The following is a 14891-nucleotide window of genomic DNA, read 5'->3' as shown; positions in this document are numbered from 1 at the left end:
CACTAGTGCCAATGTGCACCATGACCTCTATGCACCCACACCTGGTTTAGAATGTCCTGTACCTGTCGGAGATGTGCTTAGGTACACAAAAATGCTGGAGAAACTCAGCGGGTGCAGCAGCATCTATGGAGTGAAGGAAATAGGTGACGTTTCGGGCCGAAACCCTTCTTCAGACTGAATACTGATGCAACCAAATGTGCTTAGCCCTGGCAAAGCATTATCCCGGAGTCTTGCCACAGCCGTAGAAACCTCTATCAGAGTCCCTAAACATACAGCTCCCTTTCACTGCCTAAACTTTGATCTTCCCTGATGTATAACAGTGACAATCATTATGGTTATAGCTATATAGTGCAATGATTTCTTCCCATGCTATCTCATCATTTAAATCTGATGGGCAATTTCAGTTATAGGCCTAATAAAGACTACTTTGGTGTGGAAAGAATTATTTAGTAGAATAATTATTCGTGTTTTATTGCTGAGCAATTAAAAGATTGATCGCATGAATTAGGTTCAGCACAGCAGTGCAACTTGTAGAGCTGCACAACACTGCTACAGTGATCTGATTCAATACTGGCCTCTGGTGGTCTCTGTGTGGAGTCTATACAGATACCACCAGAGGGCACTATCGTACATGCATTTGATAAGGTCCCACATAGGAGTTTAGTGGGCAAAATTAGGGCACATGGTATTGGGGTAGAATGCTGACATGGATAGAAAATTGGTTGGCAGACAGGAAACAAAGAGTAGGGATTTACGGGTCCCTTTCAGAATGGCAGGCAGTGACTAGTGGGGTACCACAAGGCTCGGTGCTGGGAACGCAGCTATTTACAATATACATCAATTTTTTAGATGGAAGGGATTCAAAGTAACATTTGCAAATTTGCAGATGATACAAAGCTGGGTGGCAGTGTGAACTGTGAGGAGGATGCTATAAGAATGCAGGGTGACTGGGACAGGTTGGGTGAGTGGGCAGATGCATGGCAGATGCAGTTTAATGTGGATAAATGTGAGGTTATCCACTTTGATAGCAAAAACGGGAAGGCAGATTATTATCTAAATGGTGTCAAGTTGGGAAAAGGGGAAGTACAATGGGATCTGGGGGTCCTTGTTCATCAGTCAATTAAAGTAAGCATGCAGGTACAGCAGGCAGTGAAGAAAGCGAATGGCATGTTGGAGGTGTAGTGGGACAATACATGCAAAGGTACCCCACAAGAACAGTCCCTTCACCCCACAAAGTCTGTGCCAAACATGATGCCAAGACCATTACTTATTTATCATAGTTGCAATTTAGCTGTATTTTAGTAGAGTAGAGAGGATATAGCTTTTTTGTCCTTTTCTGCTTTAAATGTTTTTCAAAAGGTATTTCTATTTCTATTAATTACTTTTGCATGGTTAAAGCCAGTTACATCTACACTTTAGAACAACTATAGTTCAGCGAAATAATAATTAGGTTCTGTTTTAATCTGTTTCCCTTTCTCTCTTGCAGGAGGTACAAAATGGAAGGCTGTTTAGGCTGCTAGCAAAACTGGGAACAATCAATGAAAGGCCAGAGTAAGCTTTATTTACGGAAGCTCTCAGCAGAAAATGCTGTAGGGTTATTGTTCCCCTCTCTTTCCCCCCTTCTTACTTTTTCCACTCTTGACTATCACCTCTCATTTGGTCCAGGTCTGTAAATTCTCTGAGCATTCAGCTAATTAGGTTGTGTGATTCTAACAAGGCTCAATGGGTTAGCTCAGTAATTAAGAATAGTGGAATAAAATAATATAATTGAATTTTGATTTATTGCTGGAGAAATTAAGGGTGGCACGGTGTCGCAGCAGTAGAGTTGCTGCCTTACAGCGGTTGTAGCGCCGGGGACCCAGGTCCGATCCCGACTACGGGTGCTGTCTGTACAGAGTTTATACGTTCTCCCCGTGACCTGAGTGGGTTTTCTCCGAGATCTTCGGTTTCCTCCCACACTCCAAAGATATACAGGTTTGTGGGTTAATTGGCTTGCTATAAGTGTAAATTGTCCAAAGTGTGTGTAGGATAGTGTTAATGAACGGGTATTGTTGGTCGGTGCAGACTTGGTGGGCCGAAGGGCCTGTTTCCGCATTATATATCTCTAAAACTAAATGGTGAGTACTTAAGATCTTTCAATCATATCTAATTTCTCATTGTACACCATACTATTTGGTTTTCTAGATACAAATTATGACAATGTTTTGACCCACATCCAGCTAGTGTGGCTGATAGGTGCTTGTAATTCAAATGTCCAACATCTGATGTTTGGTTCAGTAATGGGCTCTTTAAAATGTCTGTATAAGGCCCATTCTTTGGAAAGTGAACCAAAATGTCACACACGTGACCAGATGTCGCCACTTTAAAAAATTCTTGGAAGAGATTAATATTATTGCTATTTTCCTACCTAAAGAACTATAATGCATGTCTGCTAAAGATATGAACATTCTAGCTACTTACAATTCACAGAGTGAATTCACAAGCTGCTTCTGTGTGCTGTCACACACGTGACCAGTCATATTTGACCTCCTACCCTAAACAAGCATTGTCGGCATAACATAACAATTTCACTTGATAAACTGAAAAAAATATGAATTATATATGCAGTATAAAGCAATATACCTGTAATGCTTTCAGAATTAGAAGAGATGTATTCCACCATTTTTCGTCTTTTTGGTCACACACGTGACTAAGAATGGGCCATAAGTATAGAATACTTGTTTCTTGTAGTGTTTCTGTGCAATTAGAAACGAGGTGATCAGGATTCTCATATCCAATATTCAGTCTGTGAAAAAGGGCCCCGACCCGAAACATCATCCTTTTTCTCCAGAGATGCTGCCTGGCACATTGAGTTACTCCAGCACTTTCCGTCTATCTTCTAGTACACTATTTTGAATCGAGTATTAAATGACAATAATGCATATGCCATTTTAATAATGAATATAAGATAACAGTAACATTTGCTGTACTACACTTGCAACAAACCTCAGCCGTGTCCCCCACCTTGTACACTTCTGTCCCTCTTCTTTCGTCAATAAGAGCTCACCACGAGATCTGATGTGTATACCACAGATGAAGACCCATTTGCCCGTCACCCCTGCCTCAGTGACCTACATTGTGTTCCAGTGTGGCAACGCCTCAAATTCTTTCAGTTCTCATGCTTATTTTTGAATTCTACCATGAACTCGTGGCTGCATCACTACAGCCTACACTATTCCGGATTCTGGGTTCTAGGCTCTTGCATGTACCTAGTCGGTCTCTCTATCTGTGCCTGTCCTGTATGTCTCTGCTTGCTCTTCCTCTCTCTATCTCTGCCACATGGAAATGATAAGATTACAGGGTGATGGCAAATATCAGTTCTCCTAAATTAATAAGTTATTTAATTTGATTATGGAGATAAAACTACACTTAAACATGAAAAACCAAGGTAAGTTAACCAAGAAGGTAAGTTACCTATTTTTTTAAAGTTTTAGTTCTTCTGAAACGAAAGGTTGTGCTGGTTGACTCTGGTGCTTTGCCATTTGTGGAAATATCAATTTTTTCTAACTACTTAATTAAACCAGCTTAAAATAAAGTTAGTATTAATATCTACATGATTTAGATGCAGATGCGTCTGTACTGTGATAATTGTCCTTTTCACTCCAGTCAAAATTCAGACTAAAGTATAACTGAATAAATGAATTTGAAAATGTATATATTTCACTGCCTTTAAGTGCTGCTAATGCAAACAAACCAATTTGTAATCATCACATTGAGTTCATTTATGTGTATGTGTTAATATGTAATATTAAACCCATCTTAAGCTATTCATTTATCCATTAACTTTTCTTTAAAATTGTATTAAGTAATTTTAATTTCCTTAAAACATTATGAATCATTTGAATATATTTTTGTAATCAATACAGCATAAAATTATATTAAAATGATATTTAGCTATGAAGACATTTAATTATGTGGGTCTTGCAGCGATTAAGTACTGTTAGTTGATGCGTAAAATTCTGTTCAATGTTTTATTCCTATTTGGTATTCAATTCCCATTTCAAGAAGACTGGAATTTATATTTGTATCTTAGTCAATACTATGTTACTTTATATTATGTGAATGGTGTACTGTTCTCTCACTGGGAGCCTTCAGAATGGTCATTAATTAGGCTTGCTACTTAATGTTGTGCATATTGTTTTGCTAGATTCCAAAAAGATCCTACCTGGTCAGAAACAGGTGACCGATATCTTCTAAAGCTGTTTAGAGATCATCTTTTCCATCAATTGACTGAAGCAGGTACTCCGTGGATTGATCTCAGTCACATGGTCTCCTGTTTGAACAAGGTAATGTGCAAAATGTGTTTTATCATACAGTAGACAACACTTTCTTACCTTCAAAATATTTTAAATGAATCACTTATGATTTGGGAATAGATTAAAATATCTGTGGTGAAATTTATGTGACATCAATGTATACAACTAGCTCTTTATGTGCATAATTTTGTGAATTTTGCTGATTTGCTTTTCACCATTTTAAGGCTGATTAACATTAGCTGTTTGCTTTTCACTTTTTTGCAGTTGGACGCTGGTGTACCAGAAAAAATAAGTCTTGTTTCCAGAGATGAAAAGAGTGTTCTTGTGGTGACATATGCTGATCTGAAGCGCTGCTTTGAAAGTGCTTTTTCAGAACTCCTTGCGGCTTCTAATGGGCAATTGTAGTATTTGCTGTGGTCAGGCAAAATATTTCCGAAGAACAATTTAAAGAGCTAATTGCACTACAGCTGTACTAATGCCATCTCATTTCACATTTAAAAAGACAAATGTAAATGAGCAGCGTTGCTTGCACGTTGGTCAGGTACACTGTTACTTGAAGGAGGAACGTCCATATTACAGGAGTTGGAACTGCCATCTGTGTTTGTCAAGATTATTTTAAATTGGGAAACAGCATCAGATGCATGATGATTCCAGTTTTATTTTTTCACGTGTTTATGCACTAATTTTAAGTTCAGGACTTGTGATCTTTAAGGATTTACCACATGTAATTTTGATAAGGGAAATTTGTTACCTTTGGACTTGCTTCCTGGGTAACTGTGTATACCTCTAAGGAAGACATTGAGGAGGTGTTGCTGCACACAAACCTATGGCAAGGACTAGATGAAAATGCCATTGGAAATGATATTTGAAACTGCATTCCGATGGGTTATGTTTCTGGCAAAAGGTGTGCTGGACCTTCAGACTCACTGCCAAGTTCTATCACTCAGAAAACCAAACAACAAGAAGCATATTTTTATGGAAATCAGGTGGAATATATGGACGCTATACTTGTAGGAACGAAACAACTCCTGTATGTCGGTGTTGATGGCATCTCCGAACTATCACGGCTACACATCTTTCATAACAAAATTTAAAAGTAGCTTTTTTTGCTTCATACAGCTACCAGCGCCTTTTTTTAAAAACAAATTCAGTGTAAGTAATAAACAGGTAAAATGGCTCTACATTTATGCAAGCTTTTTTTTATAGGAGACTAATTTTTAAATTGAGTTCAATGCCTGAAATCTCAGGAGTGGATTAAATTTTGTTATGTACCATTTAATTTTGTATAAAGTTCTATTATTTGAACAGCAGCTTTATTAGGGTACTTTACACTGGATATGAAAACGAAAAGGAACTTTAAGTACATTAACATAAAAGCAGCAGTTATTTGACAATAGTAACCTGTGCAATTGAACTACTTCATTTTGGAAGGATTGTGCACTGCTGTGCCTTTTACAATACTGTTTGCCCCAAAATTGGCTTTGCAATTAGTCATACTAATTATGGATATCTGGAACTACCTGAAGTATGACGATTCGGTTTTGTAGGATTATAAACTGTATCACTTTTTGGAGAAATTATTTCATTTGCAGAATCAAATTCTAAATGTATTGTCATTTATTGAAATATATCCATTTGGTGAAATAAGCGGAACATATCAAAACATGATGCAGATTTGTTTAAACTAGAAGTCATTATATGACTGTCAAATTGTTGGGACAATCTGGAGATGTGGATATAAAGAAAATAAATTCAATGTAATGACTGTGAAGTACATCTTTTCTTCCCAGTATTAAATATTCTATAGCACTGGTTGCTTTATATATAATGCAAACGATTGCTTAAACGGAGTATGGAGCAATGCAGTCTTTGCAGTTGAACATTCTTTCTTGTTAGTCCAATGTTAACAGCATAAAGTTCTGCATATTGGCAAAAATATTCATGCTTATTTGAACCTACGTTTATTTGATGACTGGGTAGCAGCATTTATTAAAATTAACAGGAAAGGTCTATGTATATCTGTGATTTTGACACACGTATGCCTCCTGTGCAAATTGGCCTATAAGCTAGCAGTACAAGCAATCACAATGTTTCCCCATTTTAGTTTTAAATGAATTGAGGACACTTTATGTTCTTTCAAGGATAACGTCCTAAGTAAAGTCATGTCAAGAGCTCATCTGTTTGACAGAAGCAGCTGTTTTTTGTATGTTTTGGGAAAAATGCATTCTTTTATATAAAACCATTTAAAAAAAAATTAAATGGTATTCTGACATAATGAGAAGAAATACTGTATTTATATCATTCTGTGCATTTCAAAAGTTTCTTGTTTCCATATTTGTGAATGATTGCTCAAAGGGGATCATCTGACTGTTAAGTGTGCGCTTGGCTTTCTCACATTCGTAGTACGGACCAATTTTGTGGTAATAGGCAGAAGTACGAGGGGCTTCAGTTTTGTCGTAAACTCAACCAGCACATTGCCTCTGGATTATCAAAAGCAAAAAAAAATCATCTCTGCATTAGAAAAAAAATGATAATTGTGTCTTCTTGCTTCTAACATAATTTCAGTGAGTAGCTAAATGCCCACAATATTCATTCAACTACTTTCACGATCTAATCCAAGTTAGCACTTGTATGCAAGGACAGACACTTTTTTATTCCATGTTGTTATATTTACTATCTCTAGTCATCATGAGGTTTTAGGTATACACCTGTAAAATTAATCCATAGGTGTAGATTTCGAGAGTTCCAAATGGTCTAAACAGTTCCTGCAGTTAAGAATATTTACAAATTGGGCTTTTAAGTTGGTATTGATTTCTTAAGATGAAATCTTGGGCATCTGCCCATTTAATTAGTGATCAGCTATTTCAAGAAATGTTATAAAGGCTTAAAGTGCATCATGGAAAACATGCTACCTTTTGATGATCCAGTGTCAGCCCCTGAAATCACATGGTGACTTCAACTTTTGAAATCATGTATTTTTTGAAAATCTTTTCAATTATAGACAGGGTTTTCAGTTGGCTAACACAGTTTAAAACAACCTGCATATGTATTACTATAATTTTTTTATATATTCTATAGGTGAGTTTTTTTTGTAAGAAAACCTTGTAAACATACCCCGTGTGTTCAACTTTGGCCTTATTTTGTTTATTTTTGTAAAGAAGAAATTCCTTAAACCAGCTACCACAAATTAATCAGTTTTGTCTGTTATGTCCCCTCCTCTGTGCTAAATGTTTCCACCTGATTTAAACTTTTGTATGTACAGCAGTATTTTAATAAAGAATACCAGAATTCAAGTCTAGCCAAATTTTGTTTGTGATAGTAACATCTATAAAACAGTAAGTTCTAAACTTTTGGAAAGAGCTTAATTTAAATCATGGGATTGACTGCTGCACAGATCTCTGGGAATCTATCCTATGGGGAGTACTGTTTATTCCTCAATGGGATATGCTTCCCCAGCAGAGTATGGGCTGGGAAATATGCCACTTGGTGAAAAACCCATGGTATATTAAGTACTGTGCACCCAATTAAGTTAACAGAGGAACAAACATAAATAGAGCATAGAACAGAACAGGCCTTTGGCCCACAATGTCTGCGGCAAATATAATGTTGTTCATCTCCACTGCCTGCCATCTCTCTCTCTCTACTCCCTGCATATCATGTACAGGGGCACTGTGGTAGAGCTGTTGCCTCACAGTGCCAGAAACCCAGGTTAGATCCTGACTATGGGTGCTGCCTGTACAGAGTTTGTTGGTTTTCTCTGTGACCCCATGGGCTTCCTCCGAGTGCTCCGTCTGGTTTCCTCCCATATTCCAAAGACGTGCAGGTTTGTAGTTTAATTGGCTTCTGTAAATTGCCTCCAGTGTGTTGGATGCAAAAGTAAGATAATATAGAACTAGTGTATGGGTGATCAATGGTCGGTATAGACTCGGTGAGCAGAAGGGCTTGTTTCCATGTTGTATCTCTAGACATAAACATGCCTATCTAAACTATTATCAAATGCTTCCACTGGCAGCACCAGAAATTGGATGCTGAGAGGCAAGTTAGCATTTTTATTTTATTTAATTGATTATGTGGGTGTTTTAAGTCTTAACACATATTCCTTGGAGGGCAGGAGAATGAAGGGCTGATTTATACAGGTGTAGATGGGTACTATCATAACATTTAAGAGACATTTAGACAGGCACATGGATAGGATAGGCTCAGAAGGATATGGGCCAAGTGGGTCTACTTTAGATGGGGCATGTTGGTTGGTGGCAAGTTGGGCCAAAGGCCTTGTTTCCATGCTGTATGACTAACTTTTAAATAACAATTATTTATAACTAGTTTTGTATGTTTGTGAATATCTAAACTCATCTTTAACGACTGGCAAGCCTGGACGTTAGATACACTGGTCAGTGTAGACAATCACTTGTTTTGGGAGGGGACCAATGCAGCCTGAAATCATGCTGTCCAGCTGCAACCCAGCCTCTTGGTGGAGATAGAGTCTTGACCTGCACTGTAAGAACTAGCATTTTGGGGCAGCAGAAGAGTGATTGAAAGTTACAGCATGGAAATGGGCCCATTCTGGCCTTCGATCGCCCATTCACAGTAGTTCTATGTTATTCTACTTGTGGGTACACACCATACAAATTAGGGCAATTTGCAGAGGTAAATTAACCTCCAAAGCAGCACGTCTTTCGTATGTGGGAGGAAACCGTAACACCAAGGGGCAACCCACATGGTTACAGGTAGAACATGCAAACTCGCACAGATGGCACCCAACATCAGAATTGAACCTGTGTCTTCATTGTTGTGAGGCAACTGTACTACTAGCTGCATCATAGATACCATATTTGGCACCCCATGCAACTGGCTTGATGATTTTCACACAACATATGTGTGCGATTAACAGAATTAATTCCAGTTTCTTGCTGAGGCTACTTAGCATTTTTCACACCAAATAGGGCAATGACAGCAGATACATGGTACACCACCCCTTTAAGTTGCTCAGAATTCTGATCCTTCATGACTGGGTTGCAGTAGTAGATCCTCACTACCCTCCAGTACTGGGAGTAGAGTCCACCTTTTACAGAGAGACTGGTTCAAGGCTATGACTCACTAGAGCAATTCTGAAGGAAAATAAATGTTGGCCTTATCAGGAAATACTCTCATCTGCAGAGGCCAAGTAATTGCACGCAAGAGGCAGGCAATATTGCAAATGCATATTATACAACTCCGGTTATTTGACAGGTTGAATAAAAAAAGTTACATTTAATTTAATATAGAAAAACATTTGAAGTCTAAGATATCACTTTTGGTACAGAAAGTGTTAACAACTGTACGTTGCTTGGAGATGAAATTTGATGTCAAGGCTGTTGACCACTTCCTCCTAAATATAGATGTCTATGCACACAGAATATGCTAAACCAAGCTGAGTTTCAATTTACATCTCTATCTGGGCCAGAAATATATTGGCGTAGCTGTCATTTGCTGAGTTTCTCAATCGGAATGGTTGCCACAAAATGATCAGACATGAGACCTTCCAAATATAGACTGCCTGCTAACACATCTGTTGCCAGAGACAGTTGAACAGACGCCTGAATTATTATTGTTAAAACCTTTTGTCCAATTTACTCAACTTTCTGGTTCGATGTAACTAAACTTGCTCCTGAGATTTCTTAAATGTAATCCTGATATTATGTTCACTTATGATCCCTCGTTGACATCAGACTTCTTTTAAAGTTCTGCTAATCAAATCTTATAAGCTGACACGGTGTTCCTTTCCTTAGTCTGTCTACTTCTGAAACCCTTAAAGGTGATCATCTCTACCCATTTAGTCAGGAGAACCATACTGACGGACCCTGAACACAGTGTGGCACAGGGGTAGAGTCGCTGCTTCGCATCGCCATGGACCCCAGTTCAATCCTGATGGCGCTGTCTGCACAGAGTTTGCACATTCTCCCAGTGATCGCGTGGGTTTTCATCAGGCGCTCTGCTTTCTTCCCGCATTCCCAAGGCGTGCAGGTTTGTAGATTAATTGAGGCGTGTAGGTCTGTAAATTGACCCTAGTGTGTTGGTAGGATGCCAAAGTGGGACAACAGAATTAGCGTAAACGGGTGATCAATGGTCGGCGCTGACTCGGTAGGCGGAGGGGCTCTGTTTCCATGCTGCATCTCTAAACTAAACATGATCTGCAAAATATCTTTAGGAAACAGAATTTGTTACATTTAAAAACATTGTTAATACAGTCAAACTATTCCCAATGATCTAAAAAAACTAGAATTGCTTGTAGTCATTGGTGATCATTCATTTTAGTGTAACTCCTGTTTGTAACCTACAATATGTACATTGCCATACGGATTGCTAAAACATGAGATGAGAAATTACTCCTGCAGTATTGGAGGATACATAGAAGCAACCTCAAATAGCCAACTGGACAATTTACTTTAAAACATGCACTATACCCTTAGTAAATGCTGCCTTTCTTTTCAATCATTGAAAGATATAGCCTGGAAACAGGCACGCCAAGTCCACACTGACCATCAATCATCCTTTTTAACAAGTTCATTGTTATCCCTCTTTCCCTTCCACCACCCACACGCCAGAGGCAATTTACAGAGGCCAATTAACCTGCAAACCCGCATGTCTTTTGGATCTTGGAGGAAACCAGAAGACCCCGAGGAAACCCACGTGGCCAGGAGAACATGCAGACTCCACACAGATAGCACTAGAGGTCGCGATGGAACCCGATCTGCCGTTGAGGCAGCAGCTCTACCAGCTGCACCACTGTGTTCCTCTTGTTTTGCAATAATCCTGTATAATCCTAACCCTTGAAATTGTGTAATTCACACTGATCTTGATCAACTGGTAAAAATTTGTGGAATCCACCTTGTGAATTTGTATTCACACAGAGACTGTTTTAAAAGCAGAATTATGGTGCCAGAGGTATTTAAGAAGGAACTACACATGCTGGAAAATCGAAGGTAGACAAAAGTGCTGGAGAAACTCAGCGGGTGCAGCAGCATCTATGGAGCGATGGAAATAGGCAACGTTTCGGGCCTTGGGACACCTGTATATGTAAAGGCCTTGATCCCACATAGATGTCGACACCAAACAATGTTAACTCCACCTGCACTTTGTGTTTCCTTGGGAAATAAACCAACATAATCATAGACCACTTATACCCTGGTCATTCCCTCCTGTATCCTCTCCAGTCTTTATGCTTGACTTTAGGGCGGCATAGTAGCGCGGAGGTAGAGTTGCTGCCTTACAGCGCTAGAGACCCGGGTTCAATCCTGACTGTGTGATGTCTGTACGGAGTTGGTACATTCTCCCTGCGACCACGTGGGTTTTCTCACACACTCGAAAGACATGCAGGTTTGTCGGTTCATTGGCTTGTGTAAATTGGCACCAGTGTGTAACATAGTGTTAGTGTATGGGGTGATCACTAGTCAGCACGGACTCGGCAGGCCAAAGGGACTGTTTCTTCACTGTATCTCTAAAACTAAAACTAAAACCTCTCCAGTTTGTAGAAGATACAAAAGCTTGAAAGCATGTGCCACCAGATTCAAGAACAGCTTCTCCCCCACCTGGTGCTAGACTCTTGAATGGACCTCTCATAAGCTATTGGCCGCAATCTCCAAATTGTACCTGGCACTTTTTTACCTGCACTTTCTGCACATTTTCTTTCCACTATACCTTACCTGTTACACTGCGTTGGGCTGGAAAACCAATTTTCAAAGTTAAGGAACAGCTTCTTTCCAACAACCATCAGGCTGTTGAACACTACGAACTTCAACTAAATTACAAACAGGCTTGATTGCACTAGGGACTTAAGGTGTTTTTTTTATTTTGCACTAAATTGTTTTTTCATTTATTGAGCTTTTTGTTATTTATTTTGGTATCTACAAAGTACTATGTGTAACCTGTTGCGCTGCTGCAAGTAAGAATTTCAACGGTCAATTCCAGGACATATTTAAATTTTAGTTTTTCAATTTTAGTGGAGATTCAGCGAGGAAACAAGCCCTTCAGCCCACAGAGTCCCTGCCGACCAGCGATCCCTGTCCAGTAACATTATCCTACACACACTGGTGACAATTTACAATTTTACCCAAGCCAATTAACCTACAAACCTGTACATCTTTGGAGTGTGGGAGGAAACCGGATTACCCGGAGAAAGACATTGGGGAGACAGCACTCCATACAGACAGTACTCGTAGTTGGGATTAAACCCTGGGTTCTGCCGCTGTAAGGCAATTCAATAGTTCAATAGTGCTTTATTGGTCACAAAAGCAGCGGCACAGTGAAATCATTTTTGCATTTTTAAACATGCCGGTGCCGCCATTATATCTCTACCGTTGCACCACCGTTTATGACGATAAAACACTCATGACTCTTGACTCTTTTACTCAGTCTGGGGAACAGCTACTAACAGCAAAAACATAGACTTTCTAGAATTACAATTTGCAGAGTGATGTAGCCTCATTCTTACACGCCTAGTCTTATGCATCAAAGGCCTCTTGTGGAAACCAGAACACCCGGAGAAAACCCACGCTGTCACGGGAAGAACAGGGAGACAGCACCTGTAGTCAGGATCGAACCCAGGTCTGTGACGCTGTAAGGCAGCAACTTTACGGCTGTGCCACTGTGCTGCCCCCCCCCCCCCCCCCCCCCGTCAGTACGTGACCATAATAAATCAATGCCAATAAAGATCTGAGAGGTTTGAAGAAGGGTCCTGACTCAAAATAACCCGTTTTATATTCTCTAGAGATGCTGCCTGACCCGATGTGATATTCCAGTACTTTGTGTCTTTTTTTAATAAATTGGCATTTGCAGTTCCTTCCTGCTGACGAAGATATTATTCTGTACTCTGAGAGTGGTAGCTGTGTGGAATGTGCTTCCAGTGGAATAGGTGGTAGGTTCGATTTTATCATTTAAAAATAAATTGGATAGGTATATGGACGGGAAAGGAATGGAGGGTTATGGTCTGAGTGCAGATAGATGGGACTAGGTGAGAGTAAGTGTTCGGCACGGACTAGAAGGGCCGAGATGGCCTGTTTCCGTGCTGTAATTGTTATATGGTTATATGGTAAGATAGGAAAATTGCATTCCTGACGTCTGCCACTAGATGGAGATGAGGTGCCAAGGGACGGTTGCCGGTACGGGCCAATTACATTAAATTTTTAAAGGAAAGAATTTTGTTTCCTCTGGACGGAGTAGTATCTGACCAGAAATTTGTCATAAGAATTAATGTTAACTAACAACCTAAACTTTAAATCAAGATCATGAGACTACTTTGTGTTTGGATCAAACCTAAATGGACGCATAATTGCAATGACATACAAAGTCCTTCACCCATTTATTCATATTTGGCATGAATTTTGTTAATAAAGCAGCAGAATGTCAACGGATTGGACCAAATGTCGACATTTTAAATAGATGTGCAGAGACATGTTCACGGATAAATCTTAAAAACTGGAGGGACACATGTAGAATTAGTTTGGACAATAACCTGCAGGTTTCTGTGTTTAATTGTGTGTTTGTGTCCTATAGTGTTATTGCCAGACGTCCACATTGTACAGATACAGGATAAAGGGAATAAAGTTTTGTGCAAAATAAAGTCCAATAAAGTCCGATTAAAGATAGTTTGAGGGTCTCCAATGGGGGAGATGTTAGGTCAGGACCTGTCTCTAGTTGGTGATAGGATGGCTCAGTTGCCTGATAAGAGCTGTGAAGAAACTGTCCCTGAATCTGGAGGTGTGGTTTTTCACACTTCTGTACTTGCCTGATGGGAGAGAGGGGAATGTTGGCGGCTTTGCCAAGTCAGTGTGAAATGTAGATGGTGTCAAAGGAAGGGAGGTTGGTTTGCATGATGGCCTCGGCTGTGTCTGTGCATGGAAGCAAGTCCTTCGACCCAGTGACTCCGCGTCGACCAGCTAACCCCGTACACTAGAACTATCCTGCACACTAGGGACAATTTACAATTTTTTCTGAAGCCAAACCTGTACGTCTTTGGAGTGTGGAAGGAAACCCGAGCACTGGGAGAAGATTCACGTGGTCACGGGGTGAATGCACAAACTCCGTTCAGACAGCACCCAGAGTCAGGATCGAACCTGGGTCTCTGGCTCTGTAAGTAGCATCTCTACCACTGCACCACCATGCAGGCCCCATGTCTGTGCTGAACATGTTGTCAACTTACACTGATCTCATCTCTGTACATAGGAGGCAGACAGAAATGCTGGAGAAACTCAGCGGGTGAGACAGCATCTATGGAGCGAAGGAAATAGGCAACTTTTCGGGTCGAGACCCTTCTTCAGACTGATGTGAGGGTGGGGGGGGGCGGGAAGAAGAAAGGAAGAGGTGGAGACAGCGGGCTGAGGGAGAACTGAGAAGGGGAGTAGAAAGCAGGGACTACCTGACATTAGAGAAGTCAATGCTCATACTGCTAGGGTGTAAACTGCCCAAGCAAAATATGAGGTGCTGCTCCTCCAATTTACAGGGGGCCTCACTCTGGCCATGGAGGAGGCCCAGGACAGAAAGGTCGGATTCGGAATGGGAGAGGGAGTTGAAGTGCTGAGCCACCGGGAGATCAGGTAGGTTAATGCGAACCGAGCAGAG

General features: G+C 40.1%; 2 protein-coding genes across 2 annotated transcripts in view; one reads left to right on the top strand and one right to left on the bottom strand.

Moving 5' to 3' along the window:
• Positions 1-7591, top strand: part of pan3 (poly(A) specific ribonuclease subunit PAN3) — a 76245-nt gene extending 68654 nt beyond the window's left edge. The window contains exons 16-18 of the mRNA XM_055636893.1: positions 1487-1551; positions 4187-4325; positions 4560-7591. Of these exons, the coding sequence (XP_055492868.1) occupies positions 1487-1551; positions 4187-4325; positions 4560-4700 (345 nt within the window). The 3' untranslated portion in view covers positions 4701-7591. The remainder of the gene's footprint in view (positions 1-1486; positions 1552-4186; positions 4326-4559) is intronic.
• Positions 1-14891, bottom strand: part of LOC129698055 (uncharacterized protein K02A2.6-like) — a 198828-nt gene that overhangs the window by 168450 nt on the left and 15487 nt on the right. The gene's annotated exons all lie outside the window — the stretch shown is intronic.

Source organism: Leucoraja erinacea, chromosome 6 (assembly GCF_028641065.1).
Source record: "Leucoraja erinacea ecotype New England chromosome 6, Leri_hhj_1, whole genome shotgun sequence".
NCBI lineage: Eukaryota > Metazoa > Chordata > Chondrichthyes > Rajiformes > Rajidae > Leucoraja > Leucoraja erinaceus.
Note: the sequence above shows the minus strand (reverse complement) of the source record. Positions and strands in the feature narration are given on the sequence as shown.